At 53.5% G+C, this 24,385-nt stretch overlaps 1 protein-coding gene across 2 annotated transcripts in view; it reads left to right on the top strand.

Moving 5' to 3' along the window:
* Nucleotides 1–13,136, top strand: part of MRPL2 (mitochondrial ribosomal protein L2) — a 40,402-nt gene extending 27,266 nt beyond the window's left edge. For both annotated transcript variants that reach the window (XM_075584939.1, XM_075584940.1), the window contains exons 5-8: nt 518–633; nt 731–841; nt 2,807–2,880; nt 12,752–13,136. In XM_075584939.1, the coding sequence (XP_075441054.1) occupies nt 518–633; nt 731–841; nt 2,807–2,880; nt 12,752–12,970 (520 nt within the window). In that variant the 3' untranslated portion in view covers nt 12,971–13,136. The remainder of the gene's footprint in view (nt 1–517; nt 634–730; nt 842–2,806; nt 2,881–12,751) is intronic.
* The last annotated feature ends 11,249 nt before the right edge of the window (nt 13,137–24,385 follow it).

Here is a 24,385-nt window from a genome sequence, read left to right as displayed (position 1 = left end):
TGTCTATATGTAATGGGCTGTCTATATGTAATGGGCTGTCTATATGTAATGGGCTGTCTATATGTAATGGGCTGCCTATATGTAATGGGCTGTCTATATGTAATGGGCTGTCTATATGTAATGGGCTGCCTATATGTAATGGGCTGCCTATATGTAATGGGCTGTCTATATGTAATGGGCTGTCTATATGTAATGGGCTGTCTATATGTAATGGGCTGCCTATATGTAATGGGCTGTCTATATGTAATGGGCTGTCTATATGTAATGGGCTGTCTATATGTAATGGGCTGCCTATATGTAATGGGCTGTCTATATGTAATGGGCTGTCTATATGTAATGGGCTGCCTATATGTAATGGGCTGGCTGAGTAGCTCTGGGGTAAAACTCTGCCGTGTGAAGGTTTGAATCCATCACCTCCTTGTGACCTTCCCCAGGAGGTCCTTGCCCCGAAGAGCTTCCAGTCGGTGTATATAGTGTATAGTGTGCAGACATTGTTCCTGTACACCTCCCTCTGCAGGTCAGCTGACATTGCGCTGGTGGCCGGCGGGCAGAGGAAGCGCTGGATCATCGCCACAGAGAACATGGAGGAGGGAGACCTCATCACAACCTCCGGACACATCGGGCGCATGGCGGGTACGAGAGGAGGGGGAAGGTGCAGGTCTAACAAGTATTGTGGGTCTTTCGCGACCGTCTGGTTCCATGTCATGGGTTGTCTTCTGTCACCCTGCAGTTTCCGCTCAGGAGGGGGACGCTCACCCACTGGGGGCTCTTCCTGTAGGGACCCTCATCAATAATCTGGAGGTGGCTCCCGGAAGGGGGGCTCAGTACATCCGTGCAGCAGGTATGAACACGCCATTAACCCAGGGAGGTACCTACACAACCATGATTGCAGCGCTCGGGACACGGGCGTCACTGTAAAAGGACCCCTCATTAGGGATATATATATATATGTATATTTATATTCCAGGTGCAAATAGTTTTTAGACTTTATAAGATGAACAAGATCCTTATAAAAAGACACGGAGCGGTTATTGTACGAACAGAACAATCAGGAGATGAATGAAAACACAGTGGCACGTGTGTTTACACACTCACACACACACTCACACACACCACACACACTCACACACACCACACACACCACACACATACACTCACTCACACCCACTCACACACACTCACTCACTCACTCACACACCCACTCACACACTCACACCCACACACACACCACACACATACACTCACTCACACCCACTCACACACTCACTCACACCCACACACACACCACACACATACACTCACTCACACCCACTCACACACACACTCACACACCCACTCACACACTCACTCACACACACTCACTCACACCACACACACCACACACATACACTCACTCACACACTCACTCACACCCACACACACTCACACACCCACTCACACACTCACTCACACACACTCACACACACACTGAATAATTAAATTCAGTCTTCATGCCCCAATTCTCCTGCGGCTCCTGTGCAGTATGATCAGTTACAGGATAAACATTTGATGGTTTCACTATTAGAAAGTATCGGATACAAAGCGCGTCCCAGCCCCACATTTACCCATAAACCCCCAAATTAAATGTGGGGCATTAGAACAGAGCGAAGCGCGGGCGCAGACAGGAGGGCGGCGCGCGGGCGCAGGCGGGCGGGGCGCAGGCAGGAGGGCGGCGCGCGGGCGCAGGCAGGAGGGCGGCGCAGACAGGAGGGCGGCGCGCGGGCGCAGGCGGGAGGGCGGCGCAGACAGGAGGGCGGCGCGCGGGCGCAGGCGGGCGGGGCGCAGGCAGGAGGGCGGCGCAGGCAGGAGGGCGGCGCGCGGGCGCAGGCAGGAGGGCGGCGCAGGCAGGAGGGCGGCGCAGGCGGGAGGGCGGCGCGCGGGCGCAGGCAGGAGGGCGGCGCAGGCGGGAGGGCGGCGCGCGGGCGCAGGCGGGAGGGCGGCGCAGGCGGGAGGGCGGCGCGCGGGCGCAGGCAGGAGGGCGGCGCAGGCGGGAGGGCGGCGCGCGGGCGCAGGCGGGAGGGCAGCGCAGGCGGGAGGGCGGCGCAGGCGGGAGGGCGGCGCAGGCGGGAGGGCGGCGCGCGGGCGCAGGCGGGAGGGCGGCGCAGGCGGGAGGGCGGCGCTCGGGCGCAGACAGGAGGGCGGCGCTCGGGCGCAGGCAGGAGGGCGGCGCAGGCGGGAGGGCGGCGCACGGGCGCAGGCGGGAGGGCGGCGCAGGCGGGAGGGCGGCGCGCGGGCGCAGGCAGGAGGGCGGCGCAGGCGGGAGGGCGGCGCGCGGGCGCAGGCGGGAGGGCGGCGCAGGCGGGAGGGCGGCGCAGGCGGGAGGGCGGCGCGCGGGCGCAGGCGGGAGGGCGGCGCAGGCGGGAGGGCGGCGCTCGGGCGCAGACAGGAGGGCGGCGCAGACAGGAGGGCGGCGCGCGGGCCCAGGCAGGAGGGCGGCGCTCGGGCGCAGACAGGAGGGCGGCGCAGACAGGAGGGCGGCGCGCAGGCGGGAGGGCGGCGCTCGGGCGCAGACAGGAGGGCGGCGCAGACAGGAGGGCGGCGCAGACAGGAGGGCGGCGCGCGGGCGCAGACAGGAGGGCGGCGCGCGGGCGCAGACAGGAGGGCGGCGGGCGGGCGCAGACAGGAGGGCGGCGGGCGGGCGCAGACAGGAGGGCGGCGGGCGGGCGCAGGCGGGAGGGCGGCGGGCGGGCGCAGACAGGAGGGCGGCGGGCGGGCGCAGGCGGGAGGGCGGCGCTCGGGCGCTGATTGGTCCCATCCCATTACTCAGGAACCTGTGGAGTGTTACTCAGGAAAGTGAGTGGAACAGCGATTGTGCAGCTGCCGTCCAAGAGACAAGTGCAGGTAACACGGCGAGTGTGGGGTGCCCGCCTGTCTCTTCCACTCACCCCCTATTATAATCTCTCTCCTCCCCGTGTTATAATCTCTCTCCTCCCCGTGTTATAATCTCTCTCCTCCCCGTGTTATAATCTCTCCTCCCCGTGTTATAATCTCTCCTCCCCGGGTTATAATCTCTCTCCTCCCCGTGTTATAATCTCTCTCCTCCCCGTGTTATAATCTCTCTCCTCCCCGGGTTATAATCTCTCTCCTCCCCGGGTTATAATCTCTCTCCTCCCCGGGTTATAATCTCTCTCCTCCCCGTGTTATAATCTCTCCTCCCCGGGTTATAATCTCTCTCCTCCCCGTGTTATAATCTCTCCTCCCCGGGTTATAATCTCTCTCCTCCCCGTGTTATAATCTCTCTCCTCCCCGTGTTATAATCTCTCTCCTCCCCGTGTTATAATCTCTCTCCTCCCCGGGTTATAATCTCTCTCCTCCCCGGGTTATAATCTCTCTCCTCCCCGGGTTATAATCTCTCTCCTCCCCGTGTTATAATCTCTCCTCCCCGGGTTATAATCTCTCTCCTCCCCGTGTTATAATCTCTCCTCCCCGGGTTATAATCTCTCTCCTCCCCGTGTTATAATCTCTCTCCTCCCCGTGTTATAATCTCTCTCCTCCCCGGGTTATAATCTCTCTCCTCCCCGTGTTATAATCTCTCTCTCCTCCCCGGGTTATAATCTCTCTCTCCTCCCCGGGTTATAATCTCTCTCCTCCCCGTGTTATAATCTCTCTCCTCCCCGTGTTATAATCTCTCTCCTCCCCGGGTTATAATCTCTCTCCTCCCCGTGTTATTATCTCTCTCCTCCCCGTGTTCTAATCTCTCTCCTCCCCGTGTTATAATCTCTCTCCTCCCCGGGTTATAATCTCTCTCCTCCCCGTGTTATTATCTCTCTCCTCCCCGGGTTATAATCTCTCTCCTCCCCGTGTTATTATCTCTCTCCTCCCCGGGTTATAATCTCTCTCCTCCCCGTGTTATTATCTCTCTCCTCCCCGTGTTCTAATCTCTCTCCTCCCCGGGTTATAATCTCTCTCCTCCCCGTGTTATAATCTCTCTCCTCCCCGGGTTATAATCTCTCTCCTCCCCGGGTTATAATCTCTCTCCTCCCCGGGTTATAATCTCTCTCCTCCCGTGTTATTATCTCTCTCCTCCCCGGGTTATAATCTCTCTCCTCCCCGTGTTATAATCTCTCTCCTCTCCGTGTTATAATCTCTCTCCTCCCCGTGTTATTATCTCTCTCCTCCCCGGGTTATAATCTCTCTCCTCCCCGGGTTATAATCTCTCTCCTCCCCGTGTTATAATCTCTCTCCTCCCCGTGTTATAATCTCTCTCCTCCCATATTCCAATCTGTCTCTCCTCCCCGGGTTATAATCTCTCCTCCCCGTGTTATAATCTCTCTCCTCCCCGTGTTATAATCTCTCTCCTCCCATATTCCAATCTGTCTCTCCTCCCCGGGTTATAATCTCTCCTCCCCGTGTTATTATCTCTCCTCCCCGGGTTATAATCTCTCCTCCCCGGGTTATAATCTCTCTCCTCCCCGTGTTATAATCTCTCCTCCCCGGGTTATAATCTCTCTCCTCCCCGTGTTATAATCTCTCTCCTCCCCGTGTTATAATCTCTCTCCTCCCCGGGTTATAATCTCTCTCCTCCCCGGGTTATAATCTCTCTCCTCCCCGTGTTATTATCTCTCTCCTCCCCGTGTTCTAATCTCTCTCCTCCCCGGGTTATAATCTCTCTCCTCCCCGTGTTATAATCTCTCTCCTCCCCGGGTTATAATCTCTCTCCTCCCCGGGTTATAATCTCTCTCCTCCCCGGGTTATAATCTCTCTCCTCCCGTGTTATTATCTCTCTCCTCCCCGGGTTATAATCTCTCTCCTCCCCGTGTTATAATCTCTCTCCTCTCCGTGTTATAATCTCTCTCCTCCCCGTGTTATTATCTCTCTCCTCCCCGGGTTATAATCTCTCTCCTCCCCGGGTTATAATCTCTCTCCTCCCCGTGTTATAATCTCTCTCCTCCCCGTGTTATAATCTCTCTCCTCCCATATTCCAATCTGTCTCTCCTCCCCGGGTTATAATCTCTCCTCCCCGTGTTATAATCTCTCTCCTCCCCGTGTTATAATCTCTCTCCTCCCATATTCCAATCTGTCTCTCCTCCCCGGGTTATAATCTCTCCTCCCCGTGTTATTATCTCTCCTCCCCGGGTTATAATCTCTCCTCCCCGGGTTATAATCTCTCTCCTCCCCGGGTTATAATCTCTCTCCTCCCCGGGTTATAATCTCTCTCCTCCCATATTCCAATCTGTCTCTCCTCCCCGGGTTATAATCTCTCCTCCCCGTGTTATTATCTCTCCTCCCCGGGTTATAATCTCTCCTCCCCGGGTTATAATCTCTCTCCTCCCCGGGTTATAATCTCTCTCCTCCCCGTGTTATAATCTCTCTCCTCCCCGTGTTATTATCTCTCCTCCCCGGGTTATAATCTCTCTCCTCCCCGTGTTATAATCTCTCCTCCCCGGGTTATAATCTCTGTCCTCCCCGGATTATAATCTCTCTCCTCCCCGTGTTATAATCTCTCCTCCCCGGGTTATAATCTCTCTCCTCCCCGTGTTATAATCTCTCCTCCCCGGGTTATAATCTCTCTCCTCCCCGTGTTATAATCTCTCTCCTCCCCGTGTTATAATCTCTCTCCTCCCCGTGTTATAATCTCTCTCCTCCCCGTGTTATAATCTCTCTCTCCTCCCCGGGTTATAATCTCTCTCTCCTCCCCGGGTTATAATCTCTCTCCTCCCCGTGTTATAATCTCTCTCCTCCCCGTGTTATAATCTCTCTCCTCCCCGGGTTATAATCTCTCTCCTCCCCGTGTTATTATCTCTCTCCTCCCCGTGTTCTAATCTCTCTCCTCCCCGTGTTATAATCTCTCTCCTCCCCGGGTTATAATCTCTCTCCTCCCCGTGTTATTATCTCTCTCCTCCCCGGGTTATAATCTCTCTCCTCCCCGTGTTATTATCTCTCTCCTCCCCGGGTTATAATCTCTCTCCTCCCCGTGTTATTATCTCTCTCCTCCCCGTGTTCTAATCTCTCTCCTCCCCGGGTTATAATCTCTCTCCTCCCCGTGTTATAATCTCTCTCCTCCCCGGGTTATAATCTCTCTCCTCCCCGGGTTATAATCTCTCTCCTCCCCGGGTTATAATCTCTCTCCTCCCGTGTTATTATCTCTCTCCTCCCCGGGTTATAATCTCTCTCCTCCCCGTGTTATAATCTCTCTCCTCTCCGTGTTATAATCTCTCTCCTCCCCGTGTTATTATCTCTCTCCTCCCCGGGTTATAATCTCTCTCCTCCCCGGGTTATAATCTCTCTCCTCCCCGTGTTATAATCTCTCTCCTCCCCGTGTTATAATCTCTCTCCTCCCATATTCCAATCTGTCTCTCCTCCCCGGGTTATAATCTCTCCTCCCCGTGTTATAATCTCTCTCCTCCCCGTGTTATAATCTCTCTCCTCCCATATTCCAATCTGTCTCTCCTCCCCGGGTTATAATCTCTCCTCCCCGTGTTATTATCTCTCCTCCCCGGGTTATAATCTCTCCTCCCCGGGTTATAATCTCTCTCCTCCCCGTGTTATAATCTCTCCTCCCCGGGTTATAATCTCTCTCCTCCCCGTGTTATAATCTCTCTCCTCCCCGTGTTATAATCTCTCTCCTCCCCGGGTTATAATCTCTCTCCTCCCCGGGTTATAATCTCTCTCCTCCCCGTGTTATTATCTCTCTCCTCCCCGTGTTCTAATCTCTCTCCTCCCCGGGTTATAATCTCTCTCCTCCCCGTGTTATAATCTCTCTCCTCCCCGGGTTATAATCTCTCTCCTCCCCGGGTTATAATCTCTCTCCTCCCCGGGTTATAATCTCTCTCCTCCCGTGTTATTATCTCTCTCCTCCCCGGGTTATAATCTCTCTCCTCCCTGTGTTATAATCTCTCTCCTCTCCGTGTTATAATCGCTCTCCTCCCCGTGTTATTATCTCTCTCCTCCCCGGGTTATAATCTCTCTCCTCCCCGGGTTATAATCTCTCTCCTCCCCGTGTTATAATCTCTCTCCTCCCCGTGTTATAATCTCTCTCCTCCCATATTCCAATCTGTCTCTCCTCCCCGGGTTATAATCTCTCCTCCCCGTGTTATAATCTCTCTCCTCCCCGTGTTATAATCTCTCTCCTCCCATATTCCAATCTGTCTCTCCTCCCCGGGTTATAATCTCTCCTCCCCGTGTTATTATCTCTCCTCCCCGGGTTATAATCTCTCCTCCCCGGGTTATAATCTCTCTCCTCCCCGGGTTATAATCTCTCTCCTCCCCGGGTTATAATCTCTCTCCTCCCATATTCCAATCTGTCTCTCCTCCCCGGGTTATAATCTCTCCTCCCCGTGTTATTATCTCTCCTCCCCGGGTTATAATCTCTCCTCCCCGGGTTATAATCTCTCTCCTCCCCGGGTTATAATCTCTCTCCTCCCCGTGTTATAATCTCTCTCCTCCCCGTGTTATTATCTCTCCTCCCCGGGTTATAATCTCTCTCCTCCCCGTGTTATAATCTCTCCTCCCCGGGTTATAATCTCTCTCCTCCCCGGATTATAATCTCTCTCCTCCCCGTGTTATAATCTCTCCTCCCCGGGTTATAATCTCTCTCCTCCCCGTGTTATAATCTCTCCTCCCCGGGTTATAATCTCTCTCCTCCCCGTGTTATAATCTCTCTCCTCCCCGTGTTATAATCTCTCTCCTCCCCGGGTTATAATCTCTCTCCTCCCCGTGTTATAATCTCTCTCTCCTCCCCGGGTTATAATCTCTCTCTCCTCCCCGGGTTATAATCTCTCTCCTCCCCGTGTTATAATCTCTCTCCTCCCCGTGTTATAATCTCTCTCCTCCCCGGGTTATAATCTCTCTCCTCCCCGTGTTATAATCTCTCTCCTCCCCGGGTTATAATCTCTCTCCTCCCCGTGTTATTATCTCTCTCCTCCCCGGGTTATAATCTCTCTCCTCCCCGTGTTATTATCTCTCTCCTCCCCGGGTTATAATCTCTCTCCTCCCCGTGTTATTATCTCTCTCCTCCCCGTGTTCTAATCTCTCTCCTCCCCGGGTTATAATCTCTCTCCTCCCCGTGTTATAATCTCTCTCCTCCCCGGGTTATAATCTCTCTCCTCACCGGGTTATAGTCTCTCTCCTCCCCGGGTTATAATCTCTCTCCTCCCGTGTTATTATCTCTCTCCTCCCCGGGTTATAATCTCTCTCCTCCCCGTGTTATAATCTCTCTCCTCTCCGTGTTATAATCTCTCTCCTCCCCGTGTTATTATCTCTCTCCTCCCCGGGTTATAATCTCTCTCCTCCCCGGGTTATAATCTCTCTCCTCCCCGTGTTATAATCTCTCTCCTCCCCGTGTAATAATCTCTCTCCTCCCATATTCCAATCTGTCTCTCCTCCCCGGGTTATAATCTCTCCTCCCCGTGTTATAATCTCTCTCCTCCCCGTGTTATAATCTCTCTCCTCCCATATTCCAATCTGTCTCTCCTCCCCGGGTTATAATCTCTCCTCCCCGTGTTATTATCTCTCCTCCCCGGGTTATAATCTCTCCTCCCCGTGTTATAATCTCTCCTCCCCGGGTTATAATCTCTCTCCTCCCCGTGTTATAATCTCTCTCCTCCCATATTCCAATCTCTCTCTCCTCCCCGTGTTATAATCTCTTCTCCCCGGGTTATAATCTCTCTCCTCCCCGTGTTATAATCTCTCCTCCCCGGGTTATAATCTCTCTCCTCCCCGTGTTATAATCTCTCTCCTCCCCGGGTTATAATCTCTCTCCTCCCCGGGTTATAATCTCTCTCCTCCCCGGGTTATAATCTCTCTCCTCCCCGTGTTATTATCTCTCTCCTCCCCGTGTTCTAATCTCTCTCCTCCCCGGGTTATAATCTCTCTCCTCCCCGTGTTATAATCTCTCTCCTCCCCGGGTTATAATCTCTCTCCTCCCCGGGTTATAATCTCTCTCCTCCCCGGGTTATAATCTCTCTCCTCCCCGGGTTATAATCTCTCTCCTCCCGTGTTATTATCTCTCTCCTCCCCGGGTTATAATCTCTCTCCTCCCCGTGTTATAATCTCTCTCCTCTCCGTGTTATAATCTCTCTCCTCCCCGTGTTATTATCTCTCTCCTCCCCGGGTTATAATCTCTCTCCTCCCCGGGTTATAATCTCTCTCCTCCCCGTGTTATAATCTCTCTCCCCGTGTTATAATCTCTCTCCTCCCATATTCCAATCTGTCTCTCCTCCCCGGGTTATAATCTCTCCTCCCCGTGTTATAATCTCTCTCCTCCCCGTGTTATAATCTCTCTCCTCCCATATTCCAATCTGTCTCTCCTCCCCGGGTTATAATCTCTCCTCCCCGTGTTATTATCTCTCCTCCCCGGGTTATAATCTCTCCTCCCCGGGTTATAATCTCTCTCCTCCCCAGGTTATAATCTCTCTCCTCCCCGGGTTATAATCTCTCTCCTCCCATATTCCAATCTGTCTCTCCTCCCCGGGTTATAATCTCTCCTCCCCGTGTTATTATCTCTCCTCCCCGGGTTATAATCTCTCCTCCCCGGGTTATAATCTCTCTCCTCCCCGGGTTATAATCTCTCTCCTCCCCGTGTTATAATCTCTCTCCTCCCCGTGTTATTATCTCTCCTCCCCGGGTTATAATCTCTCTCCTCCCCGTGTTATAATCTCTCCTCCCCGGGTTATAATCTCTCTCCTCCCCGGATTATAATCTCTCTCCTCCCCGGGTTATAATCTCTCTCCTCCCCGTGTTATAATCTCTCTCCTCCCCGTGTTATTATCTCTCTCCTCCCCGTGTTATAATCTCTCTCCTCCCCGGGTTATAATCTCTCTCCTCCCCGTGTTATTATCTCTCTCCTCCCCGTGTTATAATCTCTCTCCTCCCCGTGTTATAATCTCTCTCCTCCCCGTGTTATAATCTCTCTCCTCCCCGTGTTATTATCTCTCTCCTCCCCGTGTTATTATCTCTCTCCTCCCCGTGTTATAATCTCTCCTCCCCGGGTTATAATCTCTCTCCTCCCCGTGTTATAATCTCTCTCCTCCCCGTGTTATAATCTCTCCTCCCCGGGTTATAATCTCTCTCCTCCCCGTGTTATAATCTCTCCTCCCCGTGTTATTATCTCTCCTCCCCGGGTTATAATCTCTCTCCTCCCCGTGTTATAATCTCTCCTCCCCGGGTTATAATCTCTCTCCTCCCCGTGTTATTATCTCTCTCCTCCCCGTGTTATAATCTCTCCTCCCCGTGTTATTATCTCTCCTCCCCGGGTTATAATCTCTCTCCTCCCCGTGTTATAATCTCTCCTCCCCGGGTTATAATCTCTCTCCTCCCCGTGTTATTATCTCTCTCCTCCCCGTGTTATAATCTCTCTCCTCCCCGGGTTATAATCTCTCTCCTCCCCGTGTTATTATCTCTCTCCTCCCCGTGTTATAATCTCTCTCCTCCCCGTGCTATAATCTCTCTCCTCCCCGTGTTATAATCTCTCTCCTCCCCGTGTTATTATCTCTCTCCTCCCCGTGTTATTATCTCTCTCCTCCCCGTGTTATAATCTCTCCTCCCCGGGTTATAATCTCTCTCCTCCCCGTGTTATAATCTCTCTCCTCCCCGTGTTATAATCTCTCCTCCCCGTGTTATAATCTCTCTCCTCCCCGTGTTATAATCTCTCTCCTCCCCGGGTTATAATCTCTCTCCTCCCCGTGTTATAATCTCTCTCCTCCCCGTGTTATAATCTCTCTCCTCCCCGTGTTATAATCTCTCTCCTCCCCGTGTTATAATCTCTCTCCTCCCATATTCCAATCTGTCTCTCCTCCCCGGGTTATAATCTCTCCTCCCCGTGTTATTATCTCTCCTCCCCGGGTTATAATCTCTCCTCCCCGGGTTATAATCTCTCTCCTCCCCGGGTTATAATCTCTCTCCTCCCCGGGTTATAATCTCTCTCCTCCCCGTGTTATAATCTCTCTCCTCCCCGTGTTATTATCTCTCCTCCCCGGGTTATAATCTCTCTCCTCCCCGTGTTATAATCTCTCCTCCCCGGGTTATAATCTCTCTCCTCCCCGGGTTATAATCTCTCTCCTCCCCGTGTTATAATCTCTCTCCTCCCCGTGTTATAATCTCTCTCCTCCCCGGGTTATAATCTCTCTCCTCCCCGGGTTATAATCTCTCTCCTCCCCGGGTTATAATCTCTCTCCTCCCCGTGTTATAATCTCTCTCCTCCCCGGGTTATAATCTCTCTCCTCCCCGTGTTATAATCTCTCTCCTCCCCGGGTTATAATCTCTCTCCTCCCCGTGTTATAATCTCTCTCCTCCCCGTGTTATTATCTCTCTCCTCCCCGTGTTATAATCTCTCTCCTCCCCGTGTTATTATCTCTCTCCTCCCCGTGTTATTATCTCTCTCCTCCCCGTGTTATAATCTCTCCTCCCCGGGTTATAATCTCTCTCCTCCCCGTGTTATAATCTCTCTCCTCCCCGTGTTATAATCTCTCCTCCCCGGGTTATAATCTCTCTCCTCCCCGTGTTATAATCTCTCCTCCCCGTGTTATTATCTCTCCTCCCCGGGTTATAATCTCTCCTCCCCGGGTTATAATCTCTCTCCTCCCCGTGTTATTATCTCTCTCCTCCCCGTGTTATAATCTCTCCTCCCCGTGTTATTATCTCTCCTCCCCGGGTTATAATCTCTCTCCTCCCCGTGTTATAATCTCTCCTCCCCGGGTTATAATCTCTCTCCTCCCCGTGTTATTATCTCTCTCCTCCCCGTGTTATAATCTCTCTCCTCCCCGGGTTATAATCTCTCTCCTCCCCGTGTTATTATCTCTCTCCTCCCCGTGTTATAATCTCTCTCCTCCCCGTGCTATAATCTCTCTCCTCCCCGTGTTATAATCTCTCTCCTCCCCGTGTTATTATCTCTCTCCTCCCCGTGTTATTATCTCTCTCCTCCCCGTGTTATAATCTCTCCTCCCCGGGTTATAATCTCTCTCCTCCCCGGGTTATAATCTCTCTCCTCCCCGTGTTATTATCTCTCTCCTCCCCGTGTTATAATCTCTCTCCTCCCCGGGTTATAATCTCTCTCCTCCCCGGGTTATAATCTCTCTCCTCCCCGGGTTATAATCTCTCTCCTCCCCGTGTTATAATCTCTCTCCTCCCCGGGTTATAATCTCTCTCCTCCCTGTGTTATAATCTCTCTCCTCCCCGTGTTATTATCTCTCTCCTCCCCGTGTTATAATCTCTCCTCCCGTGTTATAATCTCTCTCCTCCCCGTGTTATTATCTCTCTCCTCCCCGTGTTATAATCTCTCTCCTCCCCGGGTTATAATCTCTCTCCTCCCCGTGTTATAATCTCTCTCCTCCCCGGGTTATTATCTCTCTCCTCCCCGGGTTATAATCTCTCTCCTCCCCGGGTTATAATCTCTCTCCTCCCCGTGTTATAATCTCTCCTCCCCGGGTTATAATCTCTCTCCTCCCCGTGTTATAATCTCTCTCTCTCTCCTCCCCGGGTTATAATCTCTCTCCTCCCCGGGTTATAATCTCTCTCTCTCTCCTCCCCGTGTTATAATCTCTCTCTCCTCCTCTCCGTGTTATAATCTCTCCTCCCCGGGTTATAATCTCTCTCCTCCCCGGGTTATAATCTCTCTCTCTCTCCTCCCCGTGTTATAATCTCTCTCTCCTCCTCTCCGTGTTATAATCTCTCTCTCTCCTCCCCGTGTTATAATCTCTCTCCCCCGTGTTATGATCGGTCTCTTCCCCCCCCCCCCCCCCATCCCATGTTACCAGTCTCCTCTCCCCCCCCCCAGGTTTTGGAGAGCTGTGTTGCCACAGTTGGGCGCATCTCCAACATCGACCACAACAAGCGCATTATCGGGAAGGCGGGGCGGAACCGCTGGCTGGGGGTCCGGCCGTGCAGCGGCCTCTGGAAGAGGAAGGGGGGCTGGGCCGGGCGCAAGATCAAACCGCTGCCCGCGCTGAAGAGCTACGTCAACCTCCCCAGCGCCGCGTCCGCTCCCCGGGCCTGACATGCCCCCTCACTCACTGCCCCAGGGCATGCTGGGACATGGTGAGCGGGAGGGCTGGATTAACCCCGGCAGAGAATGGGTTACGTCCTCGCCCTCACCACCATGCGGACTGAGCAGCGTGTTCTGCACGCACAGCGCCGTGCGATAATAAAGCCCGAATACCGTCCCGCCTCCCTGCGCGTGTTTTTAGTGCGGCGTCTGCCGCGCTGAGAGGAAGGGTCAGACAGGTCTGCCCCTTCCCTGCTGGAGGGGCCTGCGACGCTCTGCAGTGATACGCCGTCCTGCGATGCTGAGCTATACGCCATCCTGCGACGCTCTGCAGTGATACGCCGTCCTGCGATGCTGAGCTATACGCCATCCTGCGACGCTCTGCAGAGCAATAAGCCGTCCTGCGGAGCATCGCTGAGCGATACGCCATCCTGCAACGCTCTGCAGAGCAATAAGCCGTCCTGCGGAGCATCGCTGAGCGATACGCCATCCTGCGACGCTCTGCAGTGATACGCCATCCTGTGGAGCATCGCTGAGCTATACGCCATCCTGCGACGCTCTGCAGAGCGATACGCCGTCCTGCGGAGCATCGCTGAGCGATACGCCATCCTGCGACGCTCTGCAGAGCAATAAGCCGTCCTGCGGAGCATCGCTGAGCGATACGCCATCCTGCAACGCTCTGCAGAGCAATAAGCCGTCCTGCGGAGCATCGCTGAGCGATACGCCATCCTGCGACGCTCTGCAGTGATACGCCATCCTGTGGAGCATCGCTGAGCTATACGCCATCCTGCGACGCTCTGCAGAGCGATACGCCGTCCTGCGGAGCATCGCTGAGCGATACGCCGTCCTGCGGAGCATCGCTGAGCGATACGCCGTCTTGCGGAGCATTGCTGCGCGATATAACATTGTGTTGAGCGATGCGTCACGGATTGGTATAACGTCATGTATGTGTAGCCATCCTTGCCCGGGTCTTGAGGAGAGAGAGACACACAGACACACGCAGAGACGCACACGCAGAGGCAGAGAGGACAGACAGACTGACACTGGGGGGGAAGGTGAGAGAGACACTGGGGGGGAAGGTGAGAGAGACACTGGGGGAAGGTGAGAGAGACACTGGGGGAAGGTGAGAGAGAGACAGACACTGGGGGAAGGTGAGAGAGAGAGAGACACTGGGGGAAGGTGAGAGAGAGAGAGAGACACTGGGGGAAGTTGAGAGAGAGAGACAGACACTGGGGGAAGTTGAGAGAGAGAGAGACACTGGGGGAAGGTGAGAGAGAGAGAGACACTGGGGGAAGGTGAGAGAGAGAGACAGACACTGGGAAGGTGAGAGAGACACAGGGAAGGTGAGAGAGACTGGGGGAAGGTGAGAGAGAGACACACAGACACTGGGGGAGGGTGTGAGAGACACTGGGGGAAGGTGAGAGAGACTGGGGGAAGGTGAGAGAGAGACACACAGACACGGGGAGGGTGTGAGAGAGACACTGGGGGAAGGTGATAGAGAGAGACACTGGGTCGGTGAGAGAGAGACACAGACACGGGGAAGGTGAGAGAGACTGGGGGAAGGTGAGAGAGAGACACACAGACACTGGGGGAAGGTGAGACACAGACACTGGGGGAAGGTGAGAGAGAGACGCAGACACGGGGAAGGTGAGAGAGAGACGCAGACACGGGGAAGGTGAGAGAGAGACACAGACACGGGGAAGGTGAAAGAGAGACAGATACTGGGGGAAGGTGAGAGAGACACAGACACTGGGGGAAGGTGAGAGAGAGACAGACACTGGGGGAAGGTGAGAGAGACGCAAACACTGGGGGAAGGTGAGAGAAAGAGACACAGACACTGGGGGAAGGTGAGAGAGAGACACAGACACGGGGAAGGTGAGAGAGACAGACACTGGGGGAAGGTGAGAGAGAGACGCAGACACTGGGGGAAGGTGAGAGAGAGAGAGACATTGGGGGAAGGTGAGAGAGAGAGACACTGGGGGAAGTTAAGAGAGAGACACTGGGGGAAGGTGAGAGACACTGGGTCGGTGAGAGAGAGAGACAGACACTGTGGGAAGGTGAGAGAGAGACACTGGGGGAAGGTGAGAGAGACACAGACACTGGGGGAAGGTGAGAGAGACAGACACGGGGAAGGTGAGAGAGAGACAGACACTGGGGGAAGGTGAGAGAGACACAGACACTGGGGGAAGGTGAGAGAGAGACACAGACACTGGGGGAAGGTGAGAGAGAGAGACACAGACACTGGGGGAAGGTGAGAGAGAGACAGACACTGGGGGAAGGTGAGAGAGACAGACACTGGGGGAAGGTGAGAGAGACACAGACACTGGGGGAAGGTGAGAGAGACACAGACACGGGGAAGGTGAGAGAGACACAGACACTGGGGGAAGGTGAGAGAGAGACGGACACTGGGGGAAGGTGAGAGAGACACAGACACTGGGGGAAGGTGAGAGAGACACAGACACGGGGAAGGTGAGAGAGAGACAGACACTGGGGGAAGGTGAGAGAGACACAGACACTGGGGGAAGGTGAGAGAAAGAGACACAGACACGGGGAAGGTGAGAGAGAGACAGACACTGGGGGAAGGTGAGAGAGAGACGCAGACATGGGGAAGGTGAGAGAGAGAGAGAGAGAGACGGGGAAGGTGAGAGACAGACACTGGGGGAAGGTGAGAGACACAGACACTGGGGGAAGGTGAGAGAGACGCAGACACTGGGGGAAGGTGAGAGAGAGACACAGACACTGGGGGAAGGTGAGAGAGAGACAGACACTGGGGGAAGGTGAGAGAGAGACGCAGACACGGGGAAGGTGAGAGAGAGACGCAGACACTGGGGGAAGGTGAGAGAGAGAGACGCAGACACTGGGGGAAGGTGAGAGAGACAGACACTGGGGGAAGGTGAGAGAGAGACACACTAGGGGAAGGTGAGAGAGACAGACACTGGGGGAAGGTGAGAGAGAGAGACACGGGGAAGTTGAGAGAGAGAGAGACACTGGGGGAAGGTGAGAGAGAGAGAGACACTGGGGGAAGGTGAGAGAGAGAGACACTGGGTCGGTGAGAGAGAGACACAGACACGGGGAAGGTGAGAGAGACACTGGGGGAAGGTGAGAGAGACTGGGGGAAGGTGAGAGAGAGACACACAGACACTGGGGGAAGGTGAGACACAGACACTGGGGGAAGGTGAGAGAGAGAGACGCAGACACGGGGAAGGTGAGAGAGAGACAGATACTGGGGGAAGGTGAGAGAGACAGACACTGGGGGAAGGTGAGAGAGAGACAGACACTGGGGGAAGGTGAGAGAGACGCAAACACTGGGGGAAGGTGAGAGAAAGAGACACAGACACTGGGGGAAGGTGAGAGAGAGACACAGACACGGGGAAGGTGAGAGAGACAGACACTGGGGGAAGGTGAGAGAGAGACGCAGACACTGGGGGAAGGTGAGAGAGAGAGAGACATTGGGGGAAGGTGAGAGAGAGAGACACTGGGGGAAGTTAAGAGAGAGACACTGGGGGAAGGTGAGAGACACTGGGTCGGTGAGAGAGAGAGACAGACACTGTGGGAAGGTGAGAGAGACACTGGGGGAAGGTGAGAGAGACAGACACGGGGAAGGTGAGAGAGACACACAGACACTGGGGGAGGGTGTGAGAGAGAGACACTGGGGGAAAGTGAGAGACACTGGGTCGGTGAGAGAGAGAGAGACAGACACTGGGAAGGTGAGAGAGAGAGACACTGGGTCGGTGAGAGAGAGACACACAGACACGGGGAAGGTGAGAGAGACACTGGGGGAACGTGAGAGACTGGGGGAAGGTGAGAGAGAGACACAGACACTGGGGGAAGGTGAGAGAGACGCAGACACTGGGGGAAGGTGAGAGAGAGACAGACACTGGGGGAAGGTGAGAGAGAGAGAGACACAGACACTGGGGGAAGGTGAGAGAGAGACAGACACTGGGGGAAGGTGAGAGAGACACAGACACTGGGGGAAGGTGAGAGAGACACAGACACGGGGAAGGTGAGAGAGAGACAGACACTGGGGGAAGGTGAGAGAGACACAGACACTGGGGGAAGGTGAGAGAAAGAGACACAGACACTGGGGGAAGGTGAGAGAGAGACAGACACTGGGGGAAGGTGAGAGAGAGACGCAGACACGGGGAAGGTGAGAGAGAGAGAGAGACACGGGGAAGGTGAGAGACACAGACACTGGGGGAAGGTGAGAGACACAGACACTGGGGGAAGGTGAGAGAGACGCAGACACTGGGGGAAGGTGAGAGACAGACACGGGGAAGGTGAGAGAGAGGCACAGACACTGGGGGAAGGTGAGAGAGAGACAGACACTGGGGGAAGGTGAGAGAGAGACAGACACAGACACTGGGGGAAGGTGAGAGGGAGAGACACAGACACTGGGGGAAGGTGAGATAGAGACACAGACACTGGGGGAAGGTGAGAGAGAGACACAGACACTGGGGGAAGGTGAGAGAGAGACACAGACACTGGGGGAAGGTGAGAGAGAGACACAGACACTGGGGGAAGGTGAGAGAGACACAGACACTGGGGGAAGGTGAGAGACACAGACACTGGGGGAAGGTGAGAGAGACACAGACACTGGGGGAAGGTGAGAGAGACACAGACACTGGGGGAAGGTGAGAGAGACACAGACACTGGGGGAAGGTGAGAGAGAGAGAGACACAGACACTGGGGGAAGGTGAGAGAGAGACAGACACTGGGGGAAGGTGAGAGAGAGAGACGCAGACACGGGGAAGGTGAGAGAGAGAGAGAGAGACACTGGGGGAAGGTGAGAGACACAGACACTGGGGGAAGGTGAGAGAGACGCAGACACTGGGGGAAGGTGAGAGACAGACACAGGGAAGGTGAGAGAGAGACACAGACACTGGGGGAAGGTGAGAGAGAGACAGACACTGGGGGAAGGTGAGAGAGAGACAGACACAGACACTGGGGGAAGGTGAGAGGGAGAGACACAGAGACTGGGGGAAGGTGAGATAGAGACACAGACACTGGGGGAAGGTGAGAGAGAGACACAGACACTGGGGGAAGGTGAGAGACACAGACACTGGGGGAAGGTGAGAGAGAGACACAGACACTGGGGGAAGGTGAGAGAGAGACACAGACACTGGGGGAAGGTGGGAGAGACGCAGACACTGGGGGAAGGTGAGAGAGAGACACAGACACTGGGGGAAGGTGAGAGAGAGACAGACACTGGGGGAAGGTGAGAGAGAGACGCAGACACGGGGAAGGTGAGAGAGAGACGCAGACACTGGGGGAAGGTGAGAGAGAGAGACGCAGACACTGGGGGAAGGTGAGAGAGACAGACACTGGGGGAAGGTGAGAGAGAGACACACTAGGGGAAGGTGAGAGAGACAGACACTGGGGGAAGGTGAGAGAGAGACAGACACTGGGGGAAGGTGAGAGAGAGAGACAGACACTGGGGGAAGGTGAGAGAGAGACAGACACTGGGGGAAGGTGAGAGAGAGACAGACACTGGGGGAAGGTGAGAGAGAGACAGACACTGGGGGAAGGTGAGAGAGAGAGAGAGAGAGACACTGGGGGAAGGTGAGAGAGAGAGACACAGACACTGGGGGAAGGTGAGAGAGAGACAGACACTGGGGGAAGGTGAGAGAGAGACACAGACACTGGGGGAAGGTGAGAGAGAGACAGACACTGGGGGAAGGTGAGAGAGACAGACACTGGGGGAAGGTGAGAGAGAGACAGACACTGGGGGAAGGTGTGAGAGAGACAGACACTGGGGGAAGGTGAGAGAGAGACAGACACTGGGGGAAGGTGAGAGAGAGACAGACACTGGGGGAAGGTGAGAGAGAGACAGACACTGGGGGAAGGTGAGAGAGAAATATCACACACACACCCCTCTGGGCTCAGTAGAAAACCGGGGGTTGCGCACTGCATATATAGAATTGGCTGGAGGCAAAATTGATTTAAAATATAATCATTTATTAGGCATAAAAGCCAAACCACTAACAGACAAGAGAAGTCCTCCAATGCGTTTCACTCCTCAGAGCGTTATCAAGGAGTGACTACTGTTCCATGCAAACTCCCTCAAATAGAGGACTCTATGTGAGATGGGCATTGTCACGGGAGACCAGGCCCAATACACATTTATATGTAAGGGATCAGTCACAAGGCAAAACAGGCAGTAAAATAAATTGCGGTTTATTCGGACAAGACCTCGGAAACACACAGAAATACAAGAAACAGACAATATACACACTTACGGGGGTCTGGGGAAGAGATCTACCCTTTCCTAGTTGCAAGGCGCCTGTTCAGCAAAGGCTTACCTTGATAGGACCTTGGGCTCCTGGACCGAAATCCAGCCTGCTGGCTAGGCCTCCCCATGCTTCCAGGTGTGAATAGCTCTTTCACAGAAGCAAAAGGAGAGAGGCATGCCAGCAGATGCTTGTCTTCAGATCTCCAACAGGAAAAAGAGAGAGAGAGCTGCTTTTACAGCACGCTCTTATATAGGCTGAATTCCTATCTAAATCATTGAGGAGTGTAATAGCCAATTAAAGCAGGGATTGAAATTACGCATTCACTGATAGGAGGGATAAATTCAAAACTTGCCAATAGAAACCTTGCTTATCAGTTCTGACATCCAGAGCCGTTTTTTCCCTGGCTCCGCTGTGTCTACCAACAGACATCCTAATCTGAACATCCTGTTCACCAAATGGTTTCCCCCTCTCTGAACTATGGAATCTATGCAAACTAGCTAGCATCTTCCATATGCCTGGGCTTTCTGTATAGAACCTTATAGTAAACATTAAAACACAATATAAAGTACACTTCCTTACAGAATATACTCTGGGGAACCTTATACTTATAAGGGAAATAAATTGGGGAGATTTGGGCTTGGAAACCCTTTCTGAGCTGGGGCATTGAAATGCTAATTCACATGCTAATTCACACTGCCTTTTGTCACCAACCTGGGTTTAAATCACAGGACAAACATAATACATTGCAGTTTTAAAACACAGAGAACCAACATTTGGACACAAGAGCTGACACTCAGCCCATACCATATGGTTTCAGGGGCAGCCAGCCGGGCTCCCCCTTTATTAAGGAAGGCCGGCACAGCCTATCGTCACAGGCATTCTCCGCCCCTGATCAGGGAACGTGAACATGATCAGGTGAGTGGGGGCGGGAACCTGCAGACGTTCAGGTGAGTGGGGATGGGAACCTGCAGACGTGGGGGTGGGAACCTGCAGACCTTCAGGTGAGTGGGGGTGGGAACCTGCAGACGATCAGGTGAGTGGAGGCGGGAACCTGCAGACGATCAGGTGAGTGGAGGCGGGAACCTGCAGACGATCAGGTGAGTGGAGGCGGGAACCTGCAGATCAGGTGAGTGGAGGCGGGAACCTGCAGATCAAGTGAGTGGAGGCGGGAACCTGCAGATCAGGTGAGTGGGGGCGGGAACCTGCAAACGATCAGGTGAGTGGAGGCGGGAACCTGCAGATCAGGTGAGTGGGGGTGGGAACCTGCAGATCAGGTGAGTGGAGGTGGGAACCTGCAGATGATCAGGTGAGTGGGGGCGGGAACCTGCAGATCAGGTGAGTGGGGGCGGGAACCTGCAGATCAGGTGAGTGGGAGTGGGAACCTGCAGATCAGGTGAGTGGAGGCGGGAACCTGCAGATGATCAGGTGAGTGGGGGCGGGAACCTGCAGACGATCAGGTGAGTGGGGGCGGGAACCTGCAGATGATCAGGTGAGTGGGGGCGGGAACCTGCAGACGATTAGGTGAGTGGGGGCGGGAACCTGCAGATCAGGTGAGTGGGGACGGGAACCTGCAGATCAGGTGAGTGGGGGCGGGAACCTGCAGATCAGGTGAGTGGGGACGGGAACCTGCAGATCAGGTGAGTGGGGGCGGGAACCTGCAGATCAGGTGAGTGGGGGCGGGAACCTGCAGATGATCAGGTGAGTGGGGGCGGGAACCTGCAGATCAGGTGAGTGGAGACGGGAACCTGCAGATCAGGTGAGGGGGGCGGGAACCTGCAGACGATCAGGTGAGTGGAGGCGGGAACCTGCAGATCAGGTGAGTGGAGGCGGGAACCTGCAGATCAGGTGAGTGGGGGCGGGAACCTGCAGACAATCAGGTGAGTGGGGGCGGGAACCTGCAGACGATCAGGTGAGTGGGGGCGGGAACCTGCAGACGATCAGGTGAGTGGGGGCGGGAACCTGCAGATCATTCAAACGGAAATTACTACGAGACCATCTTATGTTAGAGATCAAAGCAACATTTTAAAAAGAAAGAAGAGTGCCAGTAACTCTGGTGCCCGTCTCGCTGTTATCTCGCTGTTATCTCGTGTCCGTCTCGCTGTTATCTCGCTGTTATCTTGTGTCCGTCTCGCTGTTATCTCGTGTCCGTCTCGCTGTTATCTCGTGTCCGTCTCACTGTTATCTCGCTGTTATCTCGTGTCCGTCTCGCTGTTATCGCTGTTATCTCGCTGTTATCTCGTGTCCGTCTCACTGTTATCTCGCTGTTATCTCGTGTCCGTCTCGCTGTTATCGCTGTTATCTCGTGTCCGTCTCGCTGTTATCTCGTGTCCGTCTCGCTGTTATCTCGCTGTTATCAGGAAACCCCAGATATTTGTTGCATATTAAACCCATTGCTATGCAGTATCCAGGTAACAATACAATGTATTAGTAACATTGAGACTAATTGACTGTCACGGTAGCTTGTGACAAGTTGTAATTTACACCAAAACTATATATAAATATATATATACCTGGGCTTGAACTGGGACGAGACTTAGATATAACAAATATAATTTATTCCTTGATAAAGGTGAACACACAATAATGTACAAATAACAGGCAAAATATAGACACTTACTTAACATGGAAATAATGAAGCAGTCATATCTGGACTGGCAGTTCAGGCAGCACTCTTCATAGTCATCAAGACACCAAAGACATGACAGACCTCTGGCAGGAAGACAGTGCATAGCGTTTCTCTCAGCAATCAGGAAATCATTCAGCAAACGAAGACAAAAGATATATGGATGGACAGCAGTTTATAAACCTTTCGTCCCTCTATCTGTACCATTAAGCACTGGTGATTGGTTTTCAATTACCTCCAGCCAATCTTTAGCCTGGGAACCCATTTCAACACATGCCCCCCTGCTAGCTGGCCCATGCGCAGTAGAACTCTGGGGTCTCATTTCTGTAGCCCCACATATGCAAATGGAATGCCAGCCATCCTACCCATTTGGCTTTATGGCAGGAAAACCTTTGTTGGAAGGTGTTAACTGGAACACTTAAGACCTGCCCTGGTTTGGGCTTCGGATAAACAGTGAGGGTGACAAAACTCTTTGAACAATACTTAAGTCCTAGACATTCAGTTGCCTCTCCGGCCATCTGCTACATTATGGCCAAAGAATTTGCCTCTGGAATTTATCCATACCTTAGAATACAGTATTAAGCATAAAACATAGACGTATTAAAATATCCGGTTCCGTTGGGTCTAGCAGGTCCAAACTTTCCAGTTCTCCTTGACAGAACTGGGACACCATATGGTCCAAAAAGCGACTTGCTACGACCCAAGAAACCGGAGTTACACAAATGCACATTAAATCATTTTAATACAAAAATCTCCATTGACAAAGAAATCTCAGCTTTTCACTAAATCCCCATTGAAAACAACGGGCAGCTCCGCCATAGACTTTCAATGGTAAATCGCCGCCATTGAAGTCAATGGGGTTTTTCTGCCATTGAAGTCTATGGGAAAAGTCCTGACCTTTAAGGGGGTCCATACTCCGTCTGGTTGGTCTGAGGGGGCTGGAAATGGGCATGCATTAAAGCCGGAATCTTGGCTACATGTCACCCAAATCCCATCCCTCTGGGCATTCCAGAACCGGAGATATGGACTTGCACATTTCAACATTTTACACTTAGTCATTTTTCTGAGCTGTTTCTGCCGCCGCCATTGAAGCCTATGGCACGACCCGCTCTATGCCTATGTCTAAGCTATGTCTATGCCTATGTCTAAGCCTATGGCGCGACCCGCTGCCCGCAGGCGGCTTTTGGGTCCACTGGGGGGTACTCACAGCTTTCTTGGCCGGCACCGGTGGGGTTACCGCTTTGGCTGGTACCTTGGCGGTCATCTGGGACCGGCTGACCACATCGGCCATCCTCGCCGCCTCGGTGTAGGTCTTGGGCTTTTTATCATACACAAAAGCCCTCACCGCCGGCGGGCACTGCTGCATGAGCTGCTCCTGAAAGATGAGGTCCAGCAGACGTTGGTAAGTCCTGGCCTCAAAGCCCTCCACCCAGTGTAACCCGTACAAAGCCATGCAGGTCACATAAGTGACATAGGTCTCCTGATGGTGCCTCTCCTCCAGCCGGAACTTACCCCGGTAAGCCTCAGGGGTAAATCCGTGCTGAAACAGCAAAAGTTCTTTCAGGTGGTCATAGTCATCAGCAAACTCATCTGTAAGCGCCATCAAGGTCTGCTTAGCCAAGCCGGAGAGTAGTGGGTCCAGGCGTGCAACCCTATGCTGGGGAAGTTTCAAAGTTCCTTAAAAACATGTCGATCCGATCAGTGCCCTCCACATACTTGGTGAGACTGTGCTTGTCCAGTTGGAGTCCATCTTTGGGGGGTCGGACCGGGGGGCAATAAGCGCGTCTGTTTACTGCCATAGAGATAAACTTTAGCCGCTCCTCCGCTGTCCCTCGGTCTCCCCACGTTGTAATCAGTGCCAACATCTCAGGGGTAAACGGGCTGGTAGCCGCAGCCATCAGCGCCCCTCCTGTCGCACTTGTTCTGGGGGGTGCACTTGGTCCCTCCCCGGGATCCTGCCGGCCCGGCACTGGGTTCAGTCCCTGATCTCCGGGCGGTGGTATAAGGGCAAGCTGAGCTGTCTCCAGCACCTCTGGATGCTCGGCTTCATAGGCTGTGATTGCAGCAACCATGTCATCAACCTCCTGGTCTGCATATTCCAGTCCATAGGCATGTCACTTTTCTCTTAGCTGAGTTCTAGTTCTCAGGTAATAGATGCTCTCCTCGTCACTCATGGTTCTGGGTCGCAGCAGTGAGGTGGTGTGACAACTTGCGTTACTTGTTGCACTACTGTGTGTTCAATATCTTTAGTCCCAGGAACTTGCAATTACCATCAAGTTCCCACTGGATCACAGTACCCCGCAGAATACTGTAATCCAGGTCCAGTTCCGTCCCGCCAGCTGCCACCAGTTTTATTAATACGCCTGTGACGATAGCTTCCACAGGCTTATTAATATTACACACAAAATAACTGGGTTTGAACCGAACGAGTCTTAAGATATAATAAAGTGATTTTATTCCTTAGGATAGGTGAACACACGAGATAATACAGTAACAAACAAGAAGTACACTTACTTAGGGGTTGGGGAATGAGAAGTATGATGTAGCATTTCTCTCAGCAATCAGGTAATCATT

Source organism: Ascaphus truei, unplaced genomic scaffold, assembly GCF_040206685.1.
Source record: "Ascaphus truei isolate aAscTru1 unplaced genomic scaffold, aAscTru1.hap1 HAP1_SCAFFOLD_816, whole genome shotgun sequence".
NCBI classification, from domain to species: domain Eukaryota; kingdom Metazoa; phylum Chordata; class Amphibia; order Anura; family Ascaphidae; genus Ascaphus; species Ascaphus truei.
This window is presented reverse-complemented; position numbering and strand designations above follow the sequence as displayed.